This window comes from Coenobita brevimanus, chromosome 27, assembly GCF_032717465.1.
Source record: "Coenobita brevimanus isolate Jiangsu-jjx chromosome 27, ASM3271746v2, whole genome shotgun sequence".
Taxonomy (NCBI): domain Eukaryota; kingdom Metazoa; phylum Arthropoda; class Malacostraca; order Decapoda; family Coenobitidae; genus Coenobita; species Coenobita brevimanus.
In genome coordinates this window covers 4731577-4757500 of record NC_136980.1, presented here as the reverse complement: position 1 = coordinate 4757500, position 25924 = coordinate 4731577, and the positions used below count along the sequence as shown (strand labels likewise).

The 25924-nt window shown below is 40.3% G+C and overlaps 3 protein-coding genes across 4 annotated transcripts in view; 1 reads left to right on the top strand and 2 right to left on the bottom strand.

Moving 5' to 3' along the window:
* Positions 1 to 17921, bottom strand: part of LOC145394552 (uncharacterized) — a 63653-nt gene extending 45732 nt beyond the window's left edge. For both annotated transcript variants that reach the window (XM_080268390.1, XM_080268391.1), the window contains exon 1: positions 17816 to 17921. In XM_080268390.1, coding sequence (XP_080124516.1) covers positions 17816 to 17856 — 41 coding nt within the window. In that variant the 5' untranslated portion in view covers positions 17857 to 17921. The remainder of the gene's footprint in view (positions 1 to 17815) is intronic.
* Positions 17922 to 18663: 742 nt separating this feature from the next.
* LOC145394555 (coiled-coil domain-containing protein 12) lies at positions 18664 to 21210 on the top strand. The gene is made up of 3 exons (XM_080268393.1): positions 18664 to 18902; positions 19745 to 19868; positions 20474 to 21210. The coding sequence occupies exons 1-3, from the start codon at positions 18715 to 18717 to the stop codon at positions 20687 to 20689; spliced, it is 528 nt and encodes a 175-aa protein (XP_080124519.1). The 5' UTR covers positions 18664 to 18714; the 3' UTR covers positions 20690 to 21210.
* Positions 21211 to 22192: 982 nt separating this feature from the next.
* The window catches only part of LOC145394554 (palmitoyl-protein thioesterase ABHD10, mitochondrial-like), a 28155-nt gene continuing 24423 nt past the window's right edge, over positions 22193 to 25924 (bottom strand). Inside the window, exons 7-8 of the mRNA XM_080268392.1 lie at positions 25436 to 25694; positions 22193 to 22301 (exon numbers count right to left, since the gene is read on the bottom strand). Of these exons, the coding sequence (XP_080124518.1) occupies positions 25506 to 25694 (189 nt within the window). The 3' untranslated portion in view covers positions 22193 to 22301; positions 25436 to 25505. The remainder of the gene's footprint in view (positions 22302 to 25435; positions 25695 to 25924) is intronic.

The window sequence follows — 25924 nt, the reverse complement described above, 5'->3', positions numbered from 1 at the left end:
ACAGAAACAGAAGGGAGAGGTTTGTAGGCTGGGGTTGGAAAGTACTAGAGGTGAGGAATGAGAGGAGATAACAGCACTGTGATAGTAACGTGACCCTAATATACCACATCCTTTACTCATCCTCATTATCTAGCAGGCTACCCGACAACTTACAGTACTTGTTATTTTCTTACTGGTAAAGTCACACATTTGCATTTAGATGCAGAGTGACTTTTTGAACTGGGAGAGTGGACCTTGCTAGATGGGAATACGTCATGAGTGAGAGCAGTGGAAATGAGTTACCTGAGAGGAACATGTGGAGTGACATGGAGGGACAGGTTGACGAATGAAGAAGTTAAAGAACGTTGTGGGGTGGACGTGGATGTGACTGAGAAAATTAAGATAAATACACCGAGGTGGTTTGGACATGTGGAGAGAATGGAGAATGAAAGACTGACTAAGACAGTGTATGTAGGTGAAGCTGAGGGAGGGAGAGGGAGGGGGAGACCGAAGGTGAGGTGGAGGGATGGAGTTGAGAGGTATATGAGGGAGGGGGGAGTGGGTTGGGGGGAGGGCAGTCAAATGGTGGGTGACAGAGCAACTTGGAGGCATTCTGTCTGAGGCTGCCCTTTGCAGGATTAGGGTGTCGGGCTATAGATAGACAGATACAATAAAGAGTGAGATATAGTCATTAACAACCTCTTTCATATTAAAGGCCTTTAATGAACTGAATAAAATGACATGATGGTAGCAATACCACTCTCAACAAGACATTAACAAACTTGAGGGGTTGAGTCCAACATACACAGCAGAAAAATTGCCAATAAGGTTCCACTGTCAACCAAGCTGATGTGCTAGTTTCCCCCTACATACAGTACCAACAGTATGGAATACAATTCATAACTCTTAAACACATCCGTGACTTACGAGTACCTGTACGATTTTCTGTTTTATTACTGCTTTTCACAAAAGCTACATCAATTTTACTGTTAGAAACTGATCAAATATATTATTTCCATCAGGTGTTACAGACTGCGTTATTGTTGTTGCTTACCAATCAGTAAAGCAGTTTATATCCAAGGGATGGTTGGGGTTTAGTGCTCATGTAATGCCACTCAGGGATGAGTGAGGCTGGTTACTCTCATCTTAAATGTCAGGACCAACTTGCTTAGCCCCGGGCTCCTACGTTCCTCATGGGGCAACGTAGGACTGGATGATGAATGAATGAATGAAAAAGTCCTCATTAGGAGTTACCTTTTATTATCTACAGTAAACTGAAAAAATGGTAATTAAAGTTTCAAATACTAACCAACCTACAAAGCTGAAAGTCTGCTTCCCCAAACTTACAGTGCCAGCTGTATGGAAAAAGTTGCGGTACTTTGGTGCTCAACCCTGATACCTTAAAACAAGGATTACTTGTATTTCTAAAACTGAAGGGATTTTGTGCAACATCATCACATGACACACCCTTACAGGTTTCACAATGTGTCCGTCTTACCATACCACTTCTTACCTCTCTATGTTCCCCCTCCCCACTCCCCTGCCTCCTCTAGTGCTCCCCCTCCCCACTCCCCTGCCTCTTCTAGTGCTCCCCCTCCCTTCTCCTCCTCTCACCCTACTTCTGCAAGTTCCCCCAGTCTCTCAAGATCTCCTCTGCTCCCTCACTGTCCCCTGCTTCCCCCTCTTCTCATGCTCCTTTCTCCCTTCTACAATCATTCCACCCTACTCCCTATACTCCTCCCAATTTTTCATGCTCCCCTTTCCCTTACACCCTATATAGCTTCCTCACCCATGATTCCCCCTACCCCCCCTCTATCATGCTCCCTCACCATTCTCATACTCCCTACTCCACATACCACTGTTTTCACACAGGTACCCTCATGCTCACTCACTCCCTACTAATTATCTGTAGTTTCTTTCAATTACACTTTTTATCAAATAATGACACACACTTGGAACATCTGTGTAAGCACATACTCACTCATCCAAGCCAGAGTGAGGAGTATTGAGAAAAAAGAGAAAAACCATATTTTTGCAGGGCATGAACTACTGCCACAATAACGTGCATATTGGATCGTGCTGTCAGATATTTTAAACTGCAGTCAGGCATATCATTTTTACATCCTTGTTCCTACAACAAATGAAACAGACACAAAGGGGTCAATTAATGTTAAACCCTTCAAGCCATCAACGTATTTTTTAGCTTTATCCTTTCTGGTTATTTAACTTACAGAAGACCTCATATCAAACAGACTTCTTAAACCTTATAAATGGTATCTCATACTGGACAGGTTTCTTATGGTTGCATCTAACCCCTCCATTCTGAAAAGCCTACCCTACACTCAATAAAACTGCCAGCAATTATAGTAACACACAGGGCACTTGTTTGGCGAGCCACAGCTAGCAAATGCGAGTGTTTTTTACCTTAGGTGAACAAATTTTACATGCAAGTCGCTTTCTGGCAAGAAGAAAATACATCCACTTCCAAACCCAGTAAACTACAAAAGAAGTAAATCTTACTTAAATGAGCAAAAAGTATGTTGTGATCGATTATTAAGTCTTTCCTTGTCGTCACTGTGAATGTTTAAAAATAGAGAATGTGTAAATAAATAAATAAATAAATAAATATATTTATTGCTCGTAAAATATTTCGGCTCATAGTCAGTTTGGCTACTAAATATTTATTTGGCTCGTAAATCTGAAACTTTAGGAGCCAAATGGCTCACAACCATCGGCAGTTAGCAAGAGCCCTGACACAATAACGTATCAGCTCTAAGCTAGTATGTGAAGAGCATCTCATTAGTTTACTCCCAATAACCCAAGAGTTGCTGAAGCTCCTTCACTGTGACGATGTAATAATTTTTTTTTTTAACTTGCATACTTTAGTGGTAAAGATTAATGAAAGCCATATCTAACCCCCCAGTAACTGTCAGAAGTCTTTCCTAAAACAAATAAGATCATCTGGTGACCAAGTTCAAGGGGTTAGGATTAGACATGGAAAAAATAAATAAATAAAAAAAATAAAAAATAAAGTACTATACATTTTCACTAAGCAGATGTCTTCAGACTGATCAATAACAACGACTGTGTGGGGATATCACAGATAAGTGATAAAAAGCTGGTTTTTTTTTTTTTTTTTTTTGGGGGGGGGGGGGGGGGATTAGATACAGCATGTAGGTAATCTGAAAGTGATGCTTACAGTAAACATATATTGTGATGGAAGTGCTGCATCTTCCTGACTATATTATTCCAAATACAGTAATGCTAGACAATTTTATTCACCTGAGAGCAAGAGGAGCTAGCTAATTAATGCCCCTCTATTCAGTATTCCCTGATGGTTGTACAAAGTTTTACTCCAACTAAATCAGGATTGTTTCATTCAGCTCTGAGGGAGTCATACAAGCATGAGTGTCAAATTACTGTATTGGTTCACACTCAGTCACGGAATATGGAGCAAACATTTCAACGATATCTGGAGAGTAAAAATTAGTTTTGGGCTAGTAGTCATACTTGTAGCCCCAGGCTTGTCTGAAACATGAACTGTAGGATGAGGTTGCCCTCATTCTCCTTTTGGGGGACAGAAAGGGAATTTAGAGACCTACGTAAACCAGACAGTGGTAGGAAGGAAGAAATAATGAAGAATTAGCACCAAGCCATAATTTGGCTATATGGCACTCTTGGAGTAAACGGAAAATAAAAGGCAGAAGAAACATGGAAACATCAAGAAGAGAGGTGGGACAGAGGAGGAAAAGAGGACAGTATGGGGATAGAGATTGGAGATAAAAAGGCCCCTTTCAGTCACCTCTTACTATAAACAGGGATAGTAGGGAAGTGTTCTTTTACCCCCCTCCCTGGAGGTGAACCAGTGGAGCAGGTCAGCTGTATCAGTGCCCGCACATGAAGGGGTCCCTCTCTGGCACTAAGGATTAGCTAAAAGACTGAAGATTAAATGCAGGGCTATAATTATTCTCCACCTACAATGTAAGCAGAGACTTTGTTTGCACTAGATTTATTATTATTCCCACCCAAGAGATCACAATAACTCCAGAAGAACAGGAGACTGCGTAAAGGATCTGTTTATCAGTCTGCAGTACAGTATTATTATATATATAATACCGTTTTATTATTGTAGTAAATGTATAAAACAGTACAGTACAGCATTAGTGGTGAAAAGTTAAAAAACCATCGATGCAATCTGAACTAATGTCTGATGTATTGGAAAAAGACCGGGTTAGCAGGGGGAAATCCTGATGTCACTTTTATCGGTGTTTTGCTTCTTTCGGAATGGCTAGGGCCCCAACTGGTCCGTTACAGAGAGGTTTTACAATACAATAATCCCTCATTTATCTGGACATACAGTATCCGGACCTGATCATTATCTGGACACTGGACCTTGGCTCTATTGAACCATCACCCGAATTTACTTGCTATTTTCCGGACGTAAAAGTCCCCAAGAACTTCGGCTGGCCACCCAACATGTTTGAACATTTGGTATCGTGGCCACTGGGCTCTAGCCATATGTAGGAAATAGGCTGTAACCCACAACCTAAGTTAAAACATCCGTCCACCCCTGTACTGAATGGTTAAGTCACATCCCCAACTGCCACTGCGCATCTAACAGAGACTGCAAGCCACAGGTCTGGTGAAAGCACCTGTCCACCTCTACACCGAATGTCCAAAGATGCCCAGTCACCGGGAGTTGTGTTTCCCTATGGCCAATGCACATTTAAGACAGACCACAAGCCATAAGTCAGGTGAAAGCGCCCGTATACCTCGTGACAGAAGGGTGAAAATCTTGCCCACAGCCTCAATTCTTCCCAACTCCCATCCCTCCTCGATGCCCTCCCATGCTCCCTGCCTTGCTAGCCAGGCCTCCCGGCTCCATCTTCACTCCTCCCCCCTCCTTTGTGCCAAAAGCACTGACTTGTGACTTAAAGTTTTTGGTGATTTACAGTAAAACCTCAATATAACGGACTTCAATAGACCGGAATTCGTTTTCATCGGACTTGAGGAGCTACCACACATCTATCTATCTATCTATTGCCAGACGCCATAATCCCGTAAGGGGTGGCCATTTGACTCTGAGTTATTTGTTTTACAGGGAGGGGCACTAACCCTCAACCAACCCACTTGTTGACACATAGGAAGCCTGTATGGTTTGGTTATATGGTTACCACCCAGCGTTGTAAATGGTTTCTTGGCTTACAGGAAACCATTTGCCTTGTCACTCAATGTAATGCCACCTGTAATGAAAAGAAAGGCAATAAGAAGTGAAATTCCTATATACAGTAAGCCCCCTCGTTTGGCGAATTTCAACTTGGCGAAACTCACTTTTGGCGGTAGGGTGGCCATGTACCACCGAATGCTCGCTTGGCGAGTTGAATTCAAACTTGGCGGTCCCCTGGCGGCCGCACGTTGAACAATATCAAGAAAAATTGAAAATGTCAAAGCAGGCAAAAATAACAAAGTTTTTCTTAGAGAATCTGGACATACAACGCAATATCCAAGACGTCATTGCCACCATTCCCGTAGACGATGATAACTGTGAAATCATTGATAACCCCCCCCCCCACTCGATGTGCCACAAGAACAGCCCCATAAGCAGCCACAAGAACAGCCGCAACCTCCCCAGCCATCCCAACCTCCCCAGCCAAGCTTCGCTGCCCTCTTTAAGCTGGATGTTGACTTTTCTGGCTTCGATGAAGTGGATGATCAAGCGAGACAAATGGTTGCTAAGGGGGTTATGGGGGAGGAGGGGGAGAGTGATGAGGAAAGTGGCGGTAGCAACTAAGCTGCCCCCACTGCCACTCCTACGTCCCCAGCCAAGCAAGCCTATCTTTACTCTATTTACGGTTAGTTACAACCTTTATATCATGTCTTATTAGCTTTATTTATTGTTTATTGGTCTGTTTTCTACATGTGTATTAATATGTGAAGGCAAAAGATTTTATTCCAGCTCAAAAGATGGTGTTTTAGGGGTCAAAAGGGGGACTTTGGCAATGACCAAAGACTGATTGAGGCACTTTATAGGCAATTTATATGGTAAAAAGAACTCGCGTTTGGCGAAATTCGAATTTGGCGGTAGTTTCGTCAGACTAATTGGATCGCAAAATGCGGGGGCTTACTGTACAGCATTGGAAAAAGTCCAATACAGCCAGAAGTAGTCCGAACTGCCTGACCACTTCAGGTACATTCACCACAATAAGGTAAAAAGCAATGTTTATCAGTGTACAGTACAGTATTATTATATACAGCCCTTGGGTGGGAAAGGAGGTCCAGATGATGATGATGAGTACATTATACCATTTGATGAAAGTAGTGAAGTTATAATACAGTACAGTACTGCAATGGTAGTCAAACAAGTTTAAAAACCGTTCATGCGATCCGGACTAATGTCTGATATGTCGGAAATAGTCCAGGTTAGCAGGGGGAAGTCCGGATGTCACATTTATCGAAATTTCGCATTTTTTGGAATGACTTCGGCCCCAATTAGTCCATTATAGTGAGGTCTTACTGTATTTGAAAACTACTGGTTGTAACAAATTTCCACAAAATCCACAAGAAAGCTCATGAAATTCTGCATCTAGACAAATGCTTAACTTTTGCAAGGCACAAGCAAAATTTTGCACTAGGATGGTGGGAAGTTATATAAAGGTAAGTTTTACTCTTATGGCGTCTGCCATGATTGGTCCCCCTAGATGTGGTGGAAGGCACCCCCACCCCTTTTGGCCATCTCTCCACCTCCCTCTGTCCCATTGGATCCTCCTCTCACTGTCTCCTCCCACCCAAATCTCCTCCATAACCCCTCTATACCATTGGCAGGGGGTGTAGCAGGTATATTTACTCCTTTTTGAGGCCCCCTCACTCCCTTCCACCTCCCAGGGCCCCCACACACACCAACTACACCTAGCTCTGCCCCACTGGTTCCTCATCTGATGGTCACCTCCCACCAAAATCACCCCCAGACCTTCCCTACTCCATGGATGGTTTCCATGGGAAGGCTTTGTTTCCCTACTGATGGCCCCCCATCCCCCTCCTCCTCCCTACTCTCCTTCTCTTCACAATGACACACCGTGGCACCGTGTTACCAAGCAGGCCAAATACCACGCCATTGCATCATCAACTTACAAGCTATTACCCTCGACCTGTTTTATGTAATGAAATGTATATTATATCTGTTAATAGTTATTATATAAGGTTATTAGCCAAAGAATATTATTTTCTTTGAATAATTTACCCATTTTCTATCACTTTCGATGGAAAACTTTTGTGATTGTATGGTACCTACAACTTACAGTTTTTTTATTATTATTATTTCTGCTGTTTGACCATTTACACACACCAGTACAGGATTTCTAGCATTTTAGGTAATAAATACGTGTATTTTATTGTACTATTTACATGAAGAACCTAATATTTTTACATGACAAGCCTAGGGTTGGAGGTGTGAAATACTCATATTTATTCTAGCTTGGGAGATGGTAGTACATTTTTTTTTTTTTTTTTCAGTTTTTTATATTATCATAATGCTTTTTCTTCATTTAAAAATTTCAATATATGAAGAAATATTTGTCTTACTGAATGATTTACCTATGAAGTGAATCGATAAATTTTTATCTGGCAAGCAAAGATAATATTTCCCCCCTTTTTTTATGCACACTCATACTGCTAGTTTTATGCCTAAGCACGTTTCATATTGATCTTGGTAATTTTTGTAAGGTTATGTGGCGAAAAATAGGTACCGTATATGCCAAAATTTTCCTATTTTCGTTCAGACGCGATGGGTAACTATTACAATACAGTAATCCCTTTAAGACCTGGACGCCCAAGTCTGGGACATTTTGGGCTCGGGTCTTTGGACTCCAAAAATGGCCAAAAAACGTAAAAATGCAGAAAAAAAAAAAAAAAATGTATTCATCCCTACTTAAATTTGCCACAGGGTGATGAACAGCTGTGTTTCGGCATGTAGTTCCTCCGACATCCGTTACAGCACCCCTGCATCCTCCCCAGTTCCCACCTATCTACCATCATGACTGCAATCTTGTCACCATGGCTGTCCACGTGCTCGTTTTTGTGAATGAACAGTGAATAAACTGCAATACCTCACCACTAGACCACATGGGAATTTACAGCGTTGTGCAGTGTTAAGAAATTAGAATTCAGAGTGCAAAGGATTAAGTACAGAGTGCAACACTGGCATGTTGCAACTGGCGTGGCGCAAGGAAGAACAGAAAGTGCAGTTAACCCGCTGCGTCCCAGCAGATTTTTCACCAATGACCTCCTCCAATCCCAGCATTTGGGGGGGGGAGGGCTAAAACCTCTGCTTCTTATGAGAAACATCGAAAATTCAGAGTGAAAGTGTTCACCTGAGCTTAAAAATGCCTGGTGCAGGTGACCCTACCCTCACCTGGTACCGTCTTCTATCGAGCCCGGCTCCAGAGAAGACATTTTTTATGGAGGGGTAATTATTCCAAACCACTCAGAAGAGGTAGATATTTATTTACTTGGTACAAATTTATATGTAGTAAAATAGTATATTGGTTTTCACTCAGTAATATACACGACATAAACGTTGTTTCACTCACCAAACACACCAACATACCTCACCATTCTTGATGTTACCTGCTCATCACTTTTGCACATTTCTTCCTCTAACATCATGCAAACTTTGTCCTCCACATTGTCATCAATTGGGAAACCACTCTTGCCTTGAATTTCATACCGTGGCGCAACATGTCTTTACTGGCCAGGTCACTGGTAACAGGTGAGTTGCCGAGACAATGGCATGGGGGAGGGGAGTGTCACACGGGGTAAGGCATTGCCCCCGCCTGGCCTTGGGTAGAGGAAGGTGTCCCGCATATACTTTACGTACCGAAAATCATGTGCGAAATTTGAAAAATGTGCGAATGATGGACCTTGCAATTGCAGCGCATTTAAAAACGTCAACAGGAGTCACAGTGACAAAATGTTCAGGTGCATACAGTATGTATGTCAACGCGACGCGGCGAGTTAAACAATTATACTGTAATTCACAATGCAAAGGATTAAGTGAAGAACAACACTGGATTAGTGTACATGTTTCAAGTGCACCTTCACCACTCTCAGAACCATAGAGGAGGTGGGTTAACCTTCGTGACAGCCACAGACGTGTCTTAAGTACCCTGTACACTGCTAAATATTTTCCACATTCACTTCTGACTTCTCCTTCTCTGGTTCCTTTTCATTTATTTCTTGGTTTCTGTCCCTTATCTGTGTGCATAGGGTCTTGAATAGGTGCTCTGCCTGTCCGGTATGGAGTTATTTAGGTAGCTTTCAAAATTAGGTTGGGTTGTGGTCTATAAGTACCTGTCCAGGGGCATTCTTCCCATGTCCTGGACAAAACCAAGTCCCGCGCATGCCTCTGGCTCTATTACGTCGGATCTTGGAGGGCTTACTGTATATGACAGTTGATTGTTCAGTAACCATTAGGCCTATGGGACTGAGATTGGCATTTTCAGGTGCAAATTCAAGCTCTGCAAATCAGTAAGAGAAAATTTTCCCTTGGTGAAAGCTGAAAAATCGATGCCTATGTGACAGTCAGGCCCGGAGATTTGAGGATTCTAGTGGTTAATGCGCATTTTTACCACCATTTCATTGGTGGATACAACAGCTGGCAACGACAACAACCAGTGGACGAGGCTGAGGCAAAAGCGCTATGATCTTCGGGAAATTAAAGATAGAAGGAGAGGAGACAAGAGGCAGAGGGGTAACGATGAAGAACTGTAAGAAACATGGATTTATTGGGAAAGTTAATTACAAGGAACTCTGCACATGGTGTGAAGAGGATGAAAGAAGGGAAGTATGCCAGACATGCAAGGGGGTAAACAAGAGGGATGAGGCGCTGCAATGTGATGTTGGTCAATACTGGTGCCATCGAGAATGTGAAGGTATTGGCAAGAGGCTGTATGAAGACCTTAAAGAACATAAAGGTATGATGTTTATTTGTAATGCTTGAGAACCCAAGGTAAGAATTAACATGATGCAGTGTGAAGAAATGAGGGAAGAGAACCAAGCTATGAAGGGAGAGCTACAGGAAGTGAGAAAGGAGCAAGAACAGATGGGAAGGAGAATGATAGATATGAAGAAAGATTGGGATGAAGGGGAGGGAAAGGATCAAAGTACAGTGGGTATGAAAGAAAAGTTGGATGAGATGTGGAAGAAGCACACAGAGCTGCAGGAAAAGACGAATATCATGTATGAGAGACGGGAGGAAAAGGAGAAAGAAATGAAAGCACTGGTAACAATTATTACTAAGAAAGTGCTGAAGAAGGTAATGAAAAATTTAGAAGAGAGGGAGGATAAGGAAAAGAGAAGGAAGAATTTAATTGTTTTCAATGTGCTAGAAAGTGATAATACGGAGGCCAGAGAGAGAGAAAAAGAGGATGCAGAGGCATGTGCTAAAATATTCAGAGAAGTACAGTACTGGAGGATGAAGAATTTGAGATATAGAAAGTATTTAGGATTGGGAAAAGGGAACAAGGGAAGGTAAGACCAGTAGTTGTAGGACTGAGAGAGGAATATGAAAAATGAAGGATTTTGAAAAAACTGTGGGGTACTTAAAAATTCAGCAAATAATTTATATAAGATAAGAATGTGTAGACGTGACGAGAAAAGAAAGGGAAGCAAATGCAAGGCTAAAAGACGGACTGAAAGAAAAAAGGAGGCTGGGAGGAAGCTGGATAATAAAGAACGGTAAGACTGTATGTTGGACACAAACGATAATGAGAACCGACGGGACAGGAGAAATGAGAACATAAACAGTGAAGAGGAGGAATTTTTATTCAGGGTTATTAACATACAAGGTTTGTCTAAATGTAAAAGTAATGAGGTAGAACAATTAGTAAATGATAATAGTATCGTGTGACTAACAGAAACACAAAAGAAAATTAGCAATATGATAATTAGTCAAAATATATGTGTTGTGGAAAATATGAGAGATTTGGAAGAAAGGAAGGAAGGGGGGGATAATGATTCTGTACAAGGGAAATCAAGGGATAGAAGTCAGTAAACACTAAAAATAATGACATGATACATGCTAAATGTTCAATAAGAGGATGTGAGATGAAACTTACAGTGGTGTATTTTGCTGTACATGATAAGAATAGAACAAAGCAATGAGGGAAGAAATAGAATCTATCATTGAAAGAAGTGAAGAGTCATTAATGATTGCAGGAGATTATAATGGGCATGTAGGGTTTAAAGGGGAACAAAGATTAGATGATAATGGAAGGATGATATTAGATTGGATGGACAAATATAGGCTCATAATGTTAAGGGGAGCAGACGGTTGTTACTTATGAAAGTACATTTGTTTTTCTTAAATGTCTGATTTTTTTTATGTTTTGTTACTTTCTATGAGCAATAACATCCCAAAGTTAGCATAAATTTAGTCACTTAGTTTTTACAGAAAAGAATAATATATGCGTAATATGTATAAAAAACAATTTTACAGAAAAGAATAATATATGCGTAATATGTATAAAAAACAAAGAGATGTGAGAAATGGGAAACCAGGGGAAATGTGTTCATCTGATCTCTATGATATTTGGTAGTTTTACTAATAAAACTCTCATTAATAAATTGCCCTAACAGTTTTTTAATATTCTTCACCACTGCTGAACAAAAAAATTCCCAATTGCCTATGTATTTATTCCAAATTTTACCCCCTTTTTGCCATGTTCAAAAAATCATTACAGTCAAGTTTGCCAGCCTATGAAAAAAATATGTGGCTGAAATGTTCCCCTTTCATTCCTCTTTTTGTAGGTATTTTGCTTTTTGTCTTGCATTAAAAACTAATGGAGTTATATCACTCCAAAGGACTGTAAGTTTAGTTCTGAGACATCACTCGTTTTCTGTTGACTAGCAGTGTCTGTATGATTGGAAACAACTCAGGTACTTTTTTTTTTTTATGAGTTAGGATTACGGATCGTTATGAAGAGGCAGAGAATGCTGGAGAAGACAAAAATGGAGGAAATGACGTAGAAGGTTGGGGTCATCAGGTGAGGTGGCCGTGGGGGAGCAGGTAAGAGGGGAGGTGGCAATGGTGGAGAAAGATCTGCAGCTTCCAACACGTTTTTCTCCCATTGAAATGGCGTCAAATTCTTCTCTGCCGCTTTCTGACACCGTAGTAGCTTCTTAGACGGTTGCCCAATCTTCAAAAAGTGTGCAAAAATGATGACAAATGGCCAAGAATAGCGCAGACTGAGAACAGGTTGAGACCCAGGCTGGCACGTCTCATCTCTCCCAGTGTCATATCATCTCTGGCGTTTCCCTGCCTCACTACCACACTCCACACACTCCCATTGCCAGGTGTATTGACAATTTTTACAGGAAAAAAAAAGGAAAAAAATTGGGAAAAAGTGGTCATATTATACACTGCATAGAAAATGGAGATTTCTGCAGGGAAGTGACTGCAAAATTGGAATTACAAAATAATTTTTTTGAAGGGGAAAGAATTGTCGTACGGCTGTCAAATTTTTACAGAGAACGAGTGATACTTGGAGCTATTTTATGGGGGAACTTTTACAAAATGCCTGTCAGTCAAAAATCAGTCCCTACTGGCGTCCGTTCCCCTTAAATGAAGACAAGAAGTGTACAGGAGACTTTACATGGTGTAGGGAAGAACAAAAAAGCACTACAGATTACACATTGGTCAATGATAAATTATATGATAAGTATATACATATGAATATTGATGAAGGTAAAGAAATTATTGATTTGTCAGATCATAATTTAATGGATATAAAAATAAAAGCAAAGAAGGGAAAAACAGAATTCAGAAATAAGGAATGGAGAGTAAGAGAATATTACAAGTCAGCTAAAAAATCAATGAAAAAGTTTGAGGAAGAATTGGAAAAAAGAGTAAAGAGAGAGAATATCAGAGACATAAAAGATTTAGAAGAATGGATGACAGACATAGCGGAAAGAGTAATAAAGGGTACTTATAGGAGACAGATGGGAAAGGAAAGAGATAAGGAGGAAACAGTGTGGATAACAGAGGAAATAAGAAGAAAAATTAAAGAAAGAAAGAGACATAACAAATGTAGGAGGAATGCAGGGACACAGGAAGAGGAAGAAATGTGGAAAAACCTGTATCTGGAGCAAAAACGTAAAACTCAAAAGCTGATAAAAGATTAAATAAGCATGAAGACAAAATAACAAAGGAGATAAAAGATAAAAGGGATAATAAAAATATTTGGAAATATGTGAAGAAGCTGAAAGGAGAGAAAGAGAAAGAGGATGATAAGTTGATGGTATATGGGAAAGAAATCTGAGAAAGAAAGACTAGAGGAGGAAATAAGAAAGTTCTGGGGAAACATATATAAAAAGCAGGAAAACAAGATAGAACAAATATGGAATAGTCAGAAGAAGAATATATGAATGAATATGAGAATGTAAGAGGAAAGACAAAGAGAGAAGGAGAATTTCAAGTAAGAAGAGAATGGGAAGAGAGGTCAGAACAGGAAGAAGCTTTAAGGATGATAAAATCATGTGGTATAGAAATAAGAGAATATCTTGAAATGACATTCCAGGTAGATAAGGGTATAATATTTACAGAAGAAAAGGCAATTACAGAGGAAAGGGTGGTCAAATATTTAAAAAGAATGAAAAATAAAAAAGTATCAGGACTGGACAGAATTAAGCCAGAGATGTACAAAGCATTCCTCAACAACAAAAATAACAGGGATTGTTTAGTAGTATGTTTAGAGAATGTAGTAGAAAAAGGAACAGCACCAGAAGAGTGGAAAGAAACAAAGAGACCAAAGATAGGCGAATTGAGGCCAATTGCATTAAACAATGTACTGTAGGATATAAAGTGCTGATGGCAGTCATGAGAGAAAATATTGAAGAGCATTTAATGAGAAATAATATGGAGAAAGAAACACAGGCTGCATTCACAGAGGGTAGAAGGATTGAAAATAATTAGTTAATATTGAGATACTGTATCGAAACCTCATTCCACAAAAAGAAACCACTTGTAGTAATATCCATAGATTATTCAAAAGCTTTTGATAGTATAAAAAGGGAGAAATTAATAGAAATATTAGTAGAATATAAAAATAAATCCAAAAGTAATTAGTGTAATAGCAGAAGTTTATAAGGGAGACAACAAAAATTGAACTAGAGGAAAACATGATATTAACAGTAACAAGCGGGATATGCCAGGGATGTACTGAATCAACCACCCTATTTAAATTAGTTACATATAAAATAATGCAAAGGCTAGAAGAAATAAACAAGGGCTTAAAGGATGATAATTTTAAGATCACCTTTCTATAATATGCAGATGATGGTATACTTTTGGCAGGTAGCACTGGGGAGGCTGAAGAATCATCAGAGAAGTTACAATAATAAGTAGGGAATACCGATTAGAAATTAACAGATAGAAAAGCCAAGCACTGATATTTAATATGAAAAACAGGCTTGAAAAAGCAAGAAAACTAGCTAACACAACATACTCAGTAATTGCTAAAAGTTGTTCCAGATTATTTATTGGTAAAACTTTTTGGAAAAGCATAGTGTTACCATCAATATTACATGGAGTAGGAGTGATAGATAAGATGAGAGGAAGATATAAATATACTGTATTACAGAATACAGAAAATGGAGTTTATAGGCAAATTATGGGGGCACCAAGGTATGCACAGGAGGCTGCTTTGAGGGGAGAGGTGGGGGCTTCAAGTATGAGAGCTAGGACAATTGAAACACAGTGGAAGTATGTAAGGTAAGGTATGAAGGAGGATGGAAATGAGTTGCTTAGAAGGATAATAGAGGAGATGAGGGTACAGAATGTAAGTAAATGGATGAAAGGTTTGGAGAAAAGGATTAGAATGATTGGGCACAGGGAGGAATGGATGAAAGTTACAGATGAGAGAATAAAAGAGAGAATGAAAGACTGGGATACAAGAGAGTGGAAAAGAGAGATGGAGAGCAAATCGTTTGAAGATCTACAGAGAGCGGAGACAAGAAATTGGAGGACAAGATAGCACATGTCAATAAGCAAGCATCATCCATACTATACAAGTGCAGGACCAACACTCTGAACCTAAACGACAGGAAGAGATTTAGTGGTGAAGAAACTAAGTGCAAGATGTGTGAAGCAGAATACGAAGACCTGAAGCATTTCCTGTTATGGTGCCCCGGATACAGTGAAGAAAGAAAGAAAACTGTGAAACTACAACAACCATATGTGGAAAATGAAGATTATGTAATTGGTGATTACCTATTTGATAATAATAACACTGAAGAAACTAAAGAGAAAGTCTATACTTTTTGGAAAATAAGAGAAAATAAAGCAAGGAACAGGTAAAACAAAATGGAAGCTTTGTAATTTCAGGGTAAAGCACTAGCCAAAGCTCAAACCATACACAGCATCAGGGAATGCCGTGCAAAGGCAAAACTCCCGAACATCACCTCAACTCAACATTTCTTTACATCTCTAAAGCTGGTTGTCAAATGCAAGTGACGTTAGGTTGGATTAGGTTAGGTTCAGTTAAAGCATAACAGAGTAAGTTTCCCGCTGCTTTGACAAGATACACTGACAGCTCCAGTTGGAGCGATTTGTTGGTAAACAATGCAGCCTGTCAATGAGATAATCAGTAAACATTATTACCACAGGCAACCTGACCGCTTCCTTAACTACCCACAATTAAGTACCAGTACACTATATTTTCCCTTAGGTTGACCTGATCTCCAAAATGAGTGATTTCCAACAAAAATGAAGCTCCAATTCATTCAAATCACACTTAAATGGACCACATTCCCCCCCCCCCAAATCAAGTGATGTGAATTTCCGAAAATGACCAATTTTTCTTCGGTGACAGAACAATTTTTAAAGACTCACTCTCAGTTGACAGTTTAGAAACTTTTTCTGTCCAGATTCATAAAATGTGAGTACGTTTAAGTACTTGGGTAGTGTGATGAGTAAGGATGGAGGTTTGGAGGGTGAAGTGCTTGAAAGGGTACAGCACGGAAGAAGGTTGCTGGTTCTTTGAAAGCAGTGATATGAAACAGGGAAGTGAGCATGGAAGTGAAAAAGTTACTACATGACAGTATTGTGATACCAACTCTAACGTATGGAAGTGAAGCTTGGACGTTGTTGGAAGGACACAAGTCAAGAGTGAGAGCAGTGGAAATGAGTTATTTAAGAGGAGCCTGTAGAGTCACATGGAGAGACAGGCTGACGAATGAGGATATAAAGGAGCGTTGTGGTGTAGATGTGGATGTGATAGGAAGCGTTATGAGGAACACACTGAGGTGGTTTGGCCATGTGGAGAGGATGGAGGGTGAAAGACTGACGAAGAGAGTGTATGTGAGTGAGGTGGAGGGGGGAAGAGGGAGGGGGAGGCCGAGGATGAGATGAAGGGATGGGGTGGAGAGGTATATGAGAGAGGGGGGTGTGAGTTGGGAGCAGGGCAGTGAAATGGCGGGGGACAGGGCGACGTGGAGGCGATTTGTTTGTGGCCACCCCAAACGGGATTGAGGTGTCTGGCAATAGACAGATAGATAGATTCATAAAATTCAATGTTTAAGCTTTCAAATGATGTATAATTTATACATTTTTGATCAATTCTGCAACTGATGCTAAAGGTTGGCATTTGCACGGAATGACCTGTCATCAGTGAACCAAAGGACTGAATTATACAGCTAAAATTCCAAAATGCATGTGAGGATAAAAAAAATGGGTGTGATGAACTTGAATGGTAGCACAAGAGTAACCCCACTCTGCATGGACAATCAGACCAAACAACTGCAGGCAAGCAAGTGCCCCTGCACAGCTGTCCTATGCAGTGAACCAAAGTTTCCTTGATAGTAAAATAGTTTCCCTCACTTTGTATAATCCTGTAACACTGCAGTTTACCACACTGGAGCAGAGATGAACTTGGGGCAACATGATCGAAGTCTTTAAAATACCGAATGGTTTTCAGTATGTTGATGCTAATCAGTTTTTTCAGCTTGCAGCAAGAGGAATCTATTCACATGATGAAACCAGAGGACACAGTTTTAAATTATTAAGACCAAGGCACTGTACATCAAAATGAAACAAATTCTTTGACACGTGAGTAATAACCAACTGGAATAGTCTCCCTGAACATGTAGTTAATAGCCCCAGTATTAATGCATTTAAAAACTGGTATGACATCAAAGAATCTAAGAGAAGAGGCTATCCCCATGAGCCAAAGCTCTTTTGCCTCTTATCTTTCACTAGGTAAGCACCTGCAAATATTTTCAAGGCACTAGTTTGTATAAATTTCTACAAATTAAAGTACTGGACTCATTTCAATATACCGTATTTATTGCTATTTCTTTTTATATTCAACTAATCAGAACTGGATGCCATCACTGATTACAATAATTTTGAAAATATATTTCCATCTCCCTTGAAACTTCGATGCGTTCAAGCATTTTTACATCTAACAGTTTATAATATTACCTGGGGAAAGGTTTTGCCCATTACAAAACCGAACGAAAGGCCCCGAGGCTAGCCATGTCGTGGCTCCTCTAGATAACAAAACCAAAACAACTACCCATAATCACTACCCACATTCACCTACAAAATGGAGAAAAAAAAGCGAATTTTCCCAAATCTCCTGCACACATGAAGGTCTTATCAATAATACATACAGGAGAACCAGACACAAGAATTCCTAAATACATATTGAGGAAATCATCGATCGCAGAGCTCAGACGGCCTCGTTCGTAATGTTCCGGGATAAAAATATTTCAGCAATCTCACAGCCAATCTAACTACTTTTACATCGTTCACATTCACCTCTACAATCTAAATTTAACTTACCAGCACCACGGCTTGGTCTGCTTCTTCTTTTTCCGCCCCATTTTGCGTTATTTTGCTCTCTAGTAATGAGCGCGGCAATATGGCCGAGTGCGTCGTAAAGGAGCCCTGGGACGCATGCGTGGCGGGGATCCACCAGGCGGCGCCACTGCGCCAGGGCCATCACCGCGCCACTTTCAACAACGCCCATGTTTTGTTTACTTTTGCATTTTACCCGCTCCGGGGGAGTCTTCCACAGCTCGGATTTCTTTCCCTTGGTGTACCCATTTTTAAACTTTTTTTTTTTTTGCGCATTTTGATCGATTTTGAGACTGTTTAGTCGCAAATGACTCCTACCACTCCATGAAGACTCATCTGCGACGGAACAGAGCTCACCAAAATAACCGACGAACGTCGGAGAAACGAAGGAAAATTAAACACACATTAATATTTTATTTTACTATAAGTATAAGGGTGCTGGTGAGGGACGCCTTCATGTGGTCGTGGAGCTGCCCACTTACAAATGTTCTTCAGCTCCCTCCCTATCCCCCAGGAGGAGGATGGTGGACCGCAAAACAGGGGATGGTTAATGACTTCGTTTGACAGAGTTCACAGTCAGACACGTAAAAATAAAGTGGTAAGAAGGAGGTTAATTACAGGACCTTTATCCCCACATGGAGGAATTAGTAAATATAACTGAGAAAAGCTTGTAAATATAGATCCCGATTTAGCCCAAGAAAGCAAAGTAAGTACTGTATTTATATGAATTAGCTCCAGAAAAATTTGTAAATATAGAATCCAACTTATTTCAGAAAATTTGTAAATGTTTCTCCCCAACCCCGGGCTTTGTTTAGTAATACCGCAGGCGACATAGTGAAGAGTAGTTGCATATCCTGTTATAATCTTGCCTAAATAATTAAAATATGGGGCAGCGTGACGTGGAGAAAGTTGGAACACTCGAAGACGCTGCCGTAAAGAGACGAGAAAGGCTACTGGCACTGAAACGTAAACGGCGGGGTGATGATGAGGAAGAGGCTGGGGAAGATGAAGAAAAGTCCAACAACGCAAACAACGAGGACTCCGAACTTCCTTCATCGCAAGTTCTTTTCAGGTGTGGTTATATTTCCTTGAGTTTCTTTGGTAAACATGTAGTAATACTTTTAAAGATTTAGGAGAGCACCCTCTCACATGTGTTGAAATGTTGATGACAAAGATTAAAGGTGGGGTATTTACAAAGTCATAATTATATAATTTGAGATTTGATTGTTTGCAGTTTTACACAAACAGCACCTTCAAGATTAAATCAGTCATTATCTAGTAGCTCAAAGTGTAAGTAATCCAATTTTGGTTGTGGTTACTATTGCAGTTGTCAATTTAGATCTAGCCAGGCCTAACCTACTAGTAATTAATCTCTCCATATATCTATTGCTAGATGCTTTAATCTCATATACGGGGTGTCCACAAACAAATCGCCTCCACGTCACCATGTCCCCTGCCATTTCACTGTCCTGCTCCCAGTTCACACACTCCTCTCTCATATACCTCTCCACTCCATCTCTCCATCTTATCCGTAGCCTTCCCCTCCCTCTCTCCCCCTCTACCTCACTCACATTCTCCTTGTCAGTTTCTCACCTAATTAATTTAACCAAATCTAGATGGGGTAGCAACCCTCTCCAAACCTAAAGCCCATGCAAAAGGATGACAACCTTCCTATCTGAATGGAGTGGGCTAATAAAACGGTGATAATGGTGCAAAAAGTTTCACAGTGGCAGCATTTATTTAAATGAACACAAATATCCATAGGGAATTAATATAGAGCTGCAAGAGGAAAGGGGAAAAAAAGGTTACAAGAATAAACATACAAATATACATACCATATCATACTGAATTGGGTAATAGCAAGAAATATCAAAGTTGACTTAGTGAGGAATTAATGTATTTTTGTGTGTACAGGAACTACCGGCCCAAAACAGAGAGCCTGGCAGATGCTGTGATGTCCCCAGAGGAGCCGGCTGATGTGGATGCTCTGGTCGAGCCACAACTGGAGGATGGGGAGAGAGCCAAGGAGGATGTCCAGGTTTGGCCTCACACTGCCTTGGAATGCTGAGGTCATATTCTTGCCCAGATGCCCCTTCTCTTCCATATTTTTCATTTTATACAGTACTCAGTACCATCACATGGGTGCTGGAGAGGGATGCCTTCATGTTGTGCTGCCAATATAACTGGGTGGCTCACCTGTCCCTCAACTCCATGCATATCCCATGAAAGGAGGATGGTGGGCTGCAGCATGAGGGCGTCTTCTGCCTGCATCCTCCAGGGTCACATTTCAGTTGAACCTCAGGTTACTGCTACTATTACCAGATTTCATTCAACTCAACTTTTTTTTTTTTTTTTTTTTTTTTTTTTTATAAATAGAGCTGTTGGATATGCTTTTCATTAACCTTTTACATACCAGAGTTAAGTCAAATAATCTAAAAATAGGAAGAGCAAACTACAATTACAGCACTGGTATGTCATCAGAGTAAGAGGATTATGATAATGTAACTCGGGGATGTCATTTTCATTTTATCAAAGGCAGAAGTTAATGTAATGTATTTTATAGTCTCCTGTACTAGCTGTGGATTATGATGGTGGTTAATAGTATGTGAAATCTATAAGTTACATAGATACTTATTATTTCAGGTTGAGATCACAAACCTAGCACCAAAGAAGATAACTTTTGACTTGAAGAGGTGCATCCAGCCACAGCTGGATAAGCTGGAACGACGTACAGACAAAGCCATTGCTGAGTTGATCCGGCAGAGATTGAAAGAAGGGCGACAGCAGGACTTCCTCATTGCCGTCAATGCTGGGGCACGTGCACAACAGCATGCCGGCTTTGATTCAGATGAGGATTGAGCCGATTGTCCTAAGAGCTGCAATTACTTATTGTCTATTGCTGCCTATTTATATACTGCATATAGTTAGGTGCTAAGATCCAAGATGGGATGGCCACAAACATGTCACCGTCATGTCATTCTCAGATCTCAGGCTGCCCTGTTTGTATTTCACACCAGCATTATTTATGTACATTTCCATCCCATCCTTCCATTTCCATTACTGTACTATTATTATATTGGTTGTATGTGTATTCCTCATTATAATCTACTTCGTTCTGTATCTCTTGATGTTATTGATGATTTTTTAAAACCATACATTCATGAAGCTACTGTACAAGTTATGATATCTCAAAGTTGTTTCACTCATGTTGCATGCACATATCCTAAATTTCAGGTGAGGTCTGTATATATCGTACAGAAATCTCTCGATTATCCAACATAATAGAGCCAAAGGCATGTCTGGAAAGTGGGTCCGTTCGGACAATGGACTTCTTCCCTGGCTACCCTTCTTACATAACCTAACTTTGCAAGCCAGTTTAAAAGGCCACTACAGTACATCATACAACAATTGTTTGCTGTTTAACAGCTCTGTCTGGTCAAGCAGACCTATAAACCACTGCCAAGCAGTTAGCATGGTCAAGCAGACACACCAACTACAGACAAGCAATCACCATTGCAGGGCCATACCCAGCAGTGACAAAAAAAAAAAAAAGGCTGCACAAAAATGCAGTAGGCACACATAACATATTAGTAAAATGGAATAAAATCATGGTTAAGTAGAATAATATGGTACAGTGCAGTACAGTGAGCTAAAATAAAATCAATGACAATGCTCATGATTCCTCACAGGGTGTCATGTTGAATAACCCAATAGCTCCTTTACTCTGAATGTTGCACTGTGGTTAGTAAAGCTGTTGCACAGCACAATACATCCCGTGTGGCATGCAATGCATAGCTAGGCCTGGAGCAGGTAGGGAACAACCATAAAAGCCACCACATGCGCCACCATAACAACTGTCCGAGAGGAGCGGTTCACTACATGGTCACTGGGCGGAAACTGGGAATGATCGAGGGGGTCTCTGGTGGAAGCTGGGTGAACTACAGAGCCAGACAATGCAACGCCACTGGGCTGTTCCTGTCCAGGTGAGCCAAAATGCTCATGTGGCCATAATTTCCACCTGGACACAAGCATTTTGTCCGGATAAAATGGAAAAAAATGTACGTTTAATGGTTTAATACAGCCAGATCACAGTATCTGGGTAATGGATTGTTTGGATAATGGACATCTGGATTATCAAGGGATTACTGTACATGTACCTTAACAGGTCAGCATCATCATCATCGTCCTGAGACAGTTCAGTGCCAGATGGCAAACTTTTCTGTCTTTCTTCACCAACTTACTGTGTATGTTCATAGTGTGTTTGATTACAGCCCAGTTTATTTGTAGGTCACATTTTTCCATCTTGCTCTTTGTTGCAGTACCATCACTGACAACCCTTGGCAGTTATGACAATGGATGGTGTTATGTAAAATATTTTTATGTGATTAGTAATATGAAGCATAGAGCAAAAGTTACAGAAGGCTACATTCTGATGTTCAAGAAGTGGTAGTAATTGTAGTCCCAGGTTCATCTGAAATGCAAACGAAGTGTACTTCAGACTAAAGTTGTCATTCTCCTGCAGTTCACCATCCCCTTCTCTAGATATAAGGAGGGAAATAAGGTATATTTGTCTAAGGCAGCAGAGAAATATGGAAGGCAGGATACAGTGCTGGCAGGGGACTGTGAGTGAATGTTTGTCAATATCAGAACCTTATTTTTTCACTTCACTGTTACCCTATTCCATTTTGTCACATATTGTAAAAAAAAATGTAACTTACACATGTCCATGTGTGCTCCACATTTGTGGTTATTTTTATCTTCTTGTTTTCATGTGTTCCTGTATCCAAAAAGCTCTTTTCTTATCCCTCCACAATACTATATGTTATTCTTTCTCTTCCTTGTGAAATATGCCTAAGTTTACATTCTTGTAACTTCCTTCTACCCCCAATTCTTTTTCCATAAATTAGATACACCTTTGATCTAACATTTAATGAGGAATAGAGGACTTGACCAAAAAACTGTGAAAAATAAACTATTTTCCTTATACAGTACCTTTGTATGAAAAACAATGTATGAATGATTTTCTTTCATCCATCCATCCCTCCTATAGAAAAAAAGGAGGGGGTTAACATTTATAACATCATTTAAAAAAAATCAATGCCAACTAATCAGCTGACAACTTTATTTATTATCAATATCATCATCCGGACCTCCTTTCCCACCCTAGGGCAGGGTGAGCAGTAGCAATGTCCAGACAGCTCAAGTTTGCCCTATCAGCTGTCAACTTTATCATCATCCGGACCACCTTTCCCACCCTAGGGCAGGGTGAGCAGTAGCAATGTCCAGACAGCCCAAGTTTGCCAAATGCAGTGGGCCACAGTTCCATTGACTTATCAGTCAAACCCCCGGAGTCCTGGCTCTATCTGATACGCCAAAGCTTTCATATCCTGTAGCTTCACATAAAGCTATCCGACAGACACAACTTTATTAATTTTATGAAATCCCTTGTACTGAAGAGGTTAAAAAGGAATTACATACAAACATACATCATCGAATCCTGTGTTGCCTCATGAGGAGAGTAGGAGCCTGGGGCTAGGCAATTTGGTCGACATTTAAGATGAGAGTGACCAGCCTCACTCATCCCTGAGTGGCATTACATGAGCAATAAACCCCAACCACCCCTTGGATGTAAGCCCGCACAGGCTCAATCCAATTGGAGCGCCTTGATTACCCACTAAACCACCAGGCATCATAATTTGGTTTTATGGTTATCACCCAGTGTAGGAAATGGTTTCCTGGTGTACAGGAAACCATATGGCTTGTCGCTCAATGTAGAGTCATCCATAGGCATAAGGAAGAGGAAAGACAGAGGAGGATGGAAAGAAAGAAGGAAGGAAGAGAGGAAGCTATTAAATCCTCAAATATTCCCTCAAAAATACCTAGCTTATTATAGGGTGCATCTTAGCACCTGTAGCATATATCATCATACGGGAAATACGGTACATGACTATACTGATGAGAGAATGGAAGATGAGTGACTACTGGAGCTGTCTGTGTTGTTCTAGCTGTTTCTGTCCCAAGCTCATCCAGGTGTATGCCTGGTGGACTGCAGGCTGAAGCTGCCTTTTCCCTGCTGTTTATCATCCTTCTTTCAAGGGAAAGCGAGGGAGTTGTCAGGAAACTGTGTAATCCAGTTATACAGGTACAAGTGTCACTGTGTGAAAGCATCCTTCGCCAGCACCAAAGATGAGAATACAAGGACAAAGTAACCTGGAGGAAGTTCTGTCATGGCTATCCTCTGCCAGGAAGTTTTCAGGAGGAGGCATACCATCAAAGATGATGATGATGTGATACTGACGATGATTATGATGACAGTGACACGACGATTATGATGATGATGACAACGAGTTCTGGTCACTACAAAGCTTGAAATACATTCTATATACTACACAGCTGTACCCCATGCAGGCCCATATAGAAAAATATTCTGTAGCAATGTATACAAACAACCTGCAATGTACAAAGGAGAAATTCTGCTAATAAATCAAGTCTGGAAAAGAGGCCAACATTAATTAATTAGGGGGGATTTCGAAACATTCCAGGACAGTGAAAAAAAAGAGGTTAGCTAAGTAATTCATTTTTCTCGTCCATTTACATATCCGCTAAGCTATTACACTCCTCACTTTAACAAGACATCAAACTGCCATTCCTCCATCTTGAATGCTTAGCTGTGGTAACACATTAACACTATAGTATATGATGCTAGTCAAGAAGTAATGTTATGGAAAGGATACCAAGCCATAATACTGACATTCTACCACTGAGCTACAGGGAAGATGCTGCAAAAGGAATAAAATCTTTGCCTAGTTAATGTGGATCAACTATAAGTGTAACATAGCCATTTCTCCATCTTGAATATTTTAGCTGCAATAATAGGTTGACACCAGAATATGGTGGCAGCCATGAAAATGTGCTATGGAAAGGATGTTGAGCTGTATTACTGACCTATATTACAACTTAGTAAAAAAAAAAAAAAAAAAAAAAAAAAAAAATCCACCCAGTAAAAATGAATGCACTGTAATTATTTTGGATTATAATGGTGTTTCTTGTAGTGTCAGTTAAGGCAGTGTCACATTGGCATTTATTCTACAACCTTATTACCATATCCCAGGTTTTCATCTTTCTCCAACTTACTTCATGTAGCTCAGTGACAGAAAAAGGCAGCGTTGTGGTACTACATCCATTCCATATTTCTTTGTAGCTAGAATCATACTCTAGCATTAATCTACTGCTACAACACAGCCTTCAGCATGGAGAGAAGGTAATTTTAGGCCATGTAATAGTAAAAGGATTACAACTTTTCCCACACAACTCGATCCAGGCAGCAAATTCTCCTGATGAATGTGACTGCAAAGACTCAGTGCATAGCACAGCATGCCCATGATTTACAACTGGGATGCAATTTTTTGAAATCCACTTGCACAACATATTTAGCACCGTAGCGATTATTTAAGTGAGAAAAAAAAATCATGTCCAGTAATGAGAAATCAGACATCACAACCATTGCATAGGCAGAAAAATGGCAAAATGAAAAAAGGTCCTTAATTCTTACAGATCGTTAAACAAATGATCGACTATTGATTGTATATCAAGGGTGTGCCGTACTTTTTTATAAGTTACCGAGGGAATGTCACCATGATAGAGTTCTGTGAAAACCACCCGTGTGACACTGCCATTAGCTTGGTGGTTCTTCATGTGGGTGGTGGATCTGATGGTCAAGCTTAAGGATGGTATCAAAAATGACTTCAAGGCTGGCAGGGTCATTGAGGGTGTGGCCGGATTCCTTAAGGTACGTGAGGTGGACGTCTTGGCTCTGCAGAGCACTCACCAGGGTAAGAGATTCTAGGTGGGGGACATCTTTGTCCTGCATAACAACACACAACATCAGGTTTATTTGGAAGTATTAAGTTTTAAAGTTTAATCAAATGCTAAAATATAAAGTTCAATCGTGTGGAGACATAAAGTACAATCAATGACAAATATATACAGTCTTGAATGATGAAAATACAACTAACGAAAGATATGCTGTTTTTCTATGGTCCCAAGTTAGTCTGGACATGAACCTGGTGACCTGCAAGCTAAAACTACCATTCT

Excerpts from the sequence above, each read along its gene's own strand:
- LOC145394555 (XM_080268393.1), top strand. The coding sequence starts at position 18,715 with ATGGGGCAGCGTGACGTGGAGAAAGTTGGAACACTCGAAGACGCTGCC. Across the intron at positions 18,903-19,744 it reads TCATCGCAAGTTCTTTTCAG|GAACTACCGGCCCAAAACAG; the intron begins GTGTGGTTATAT and ends TTGTGTGTACAG. Across the intron at positions 19,869-20,473 it reads GAGCCAAGGAGGATGTCCAG|GTTGAGATCACAAACCTAGC; the intron begins GTTTGGCCTCAC and ends TTATTATTTCAG.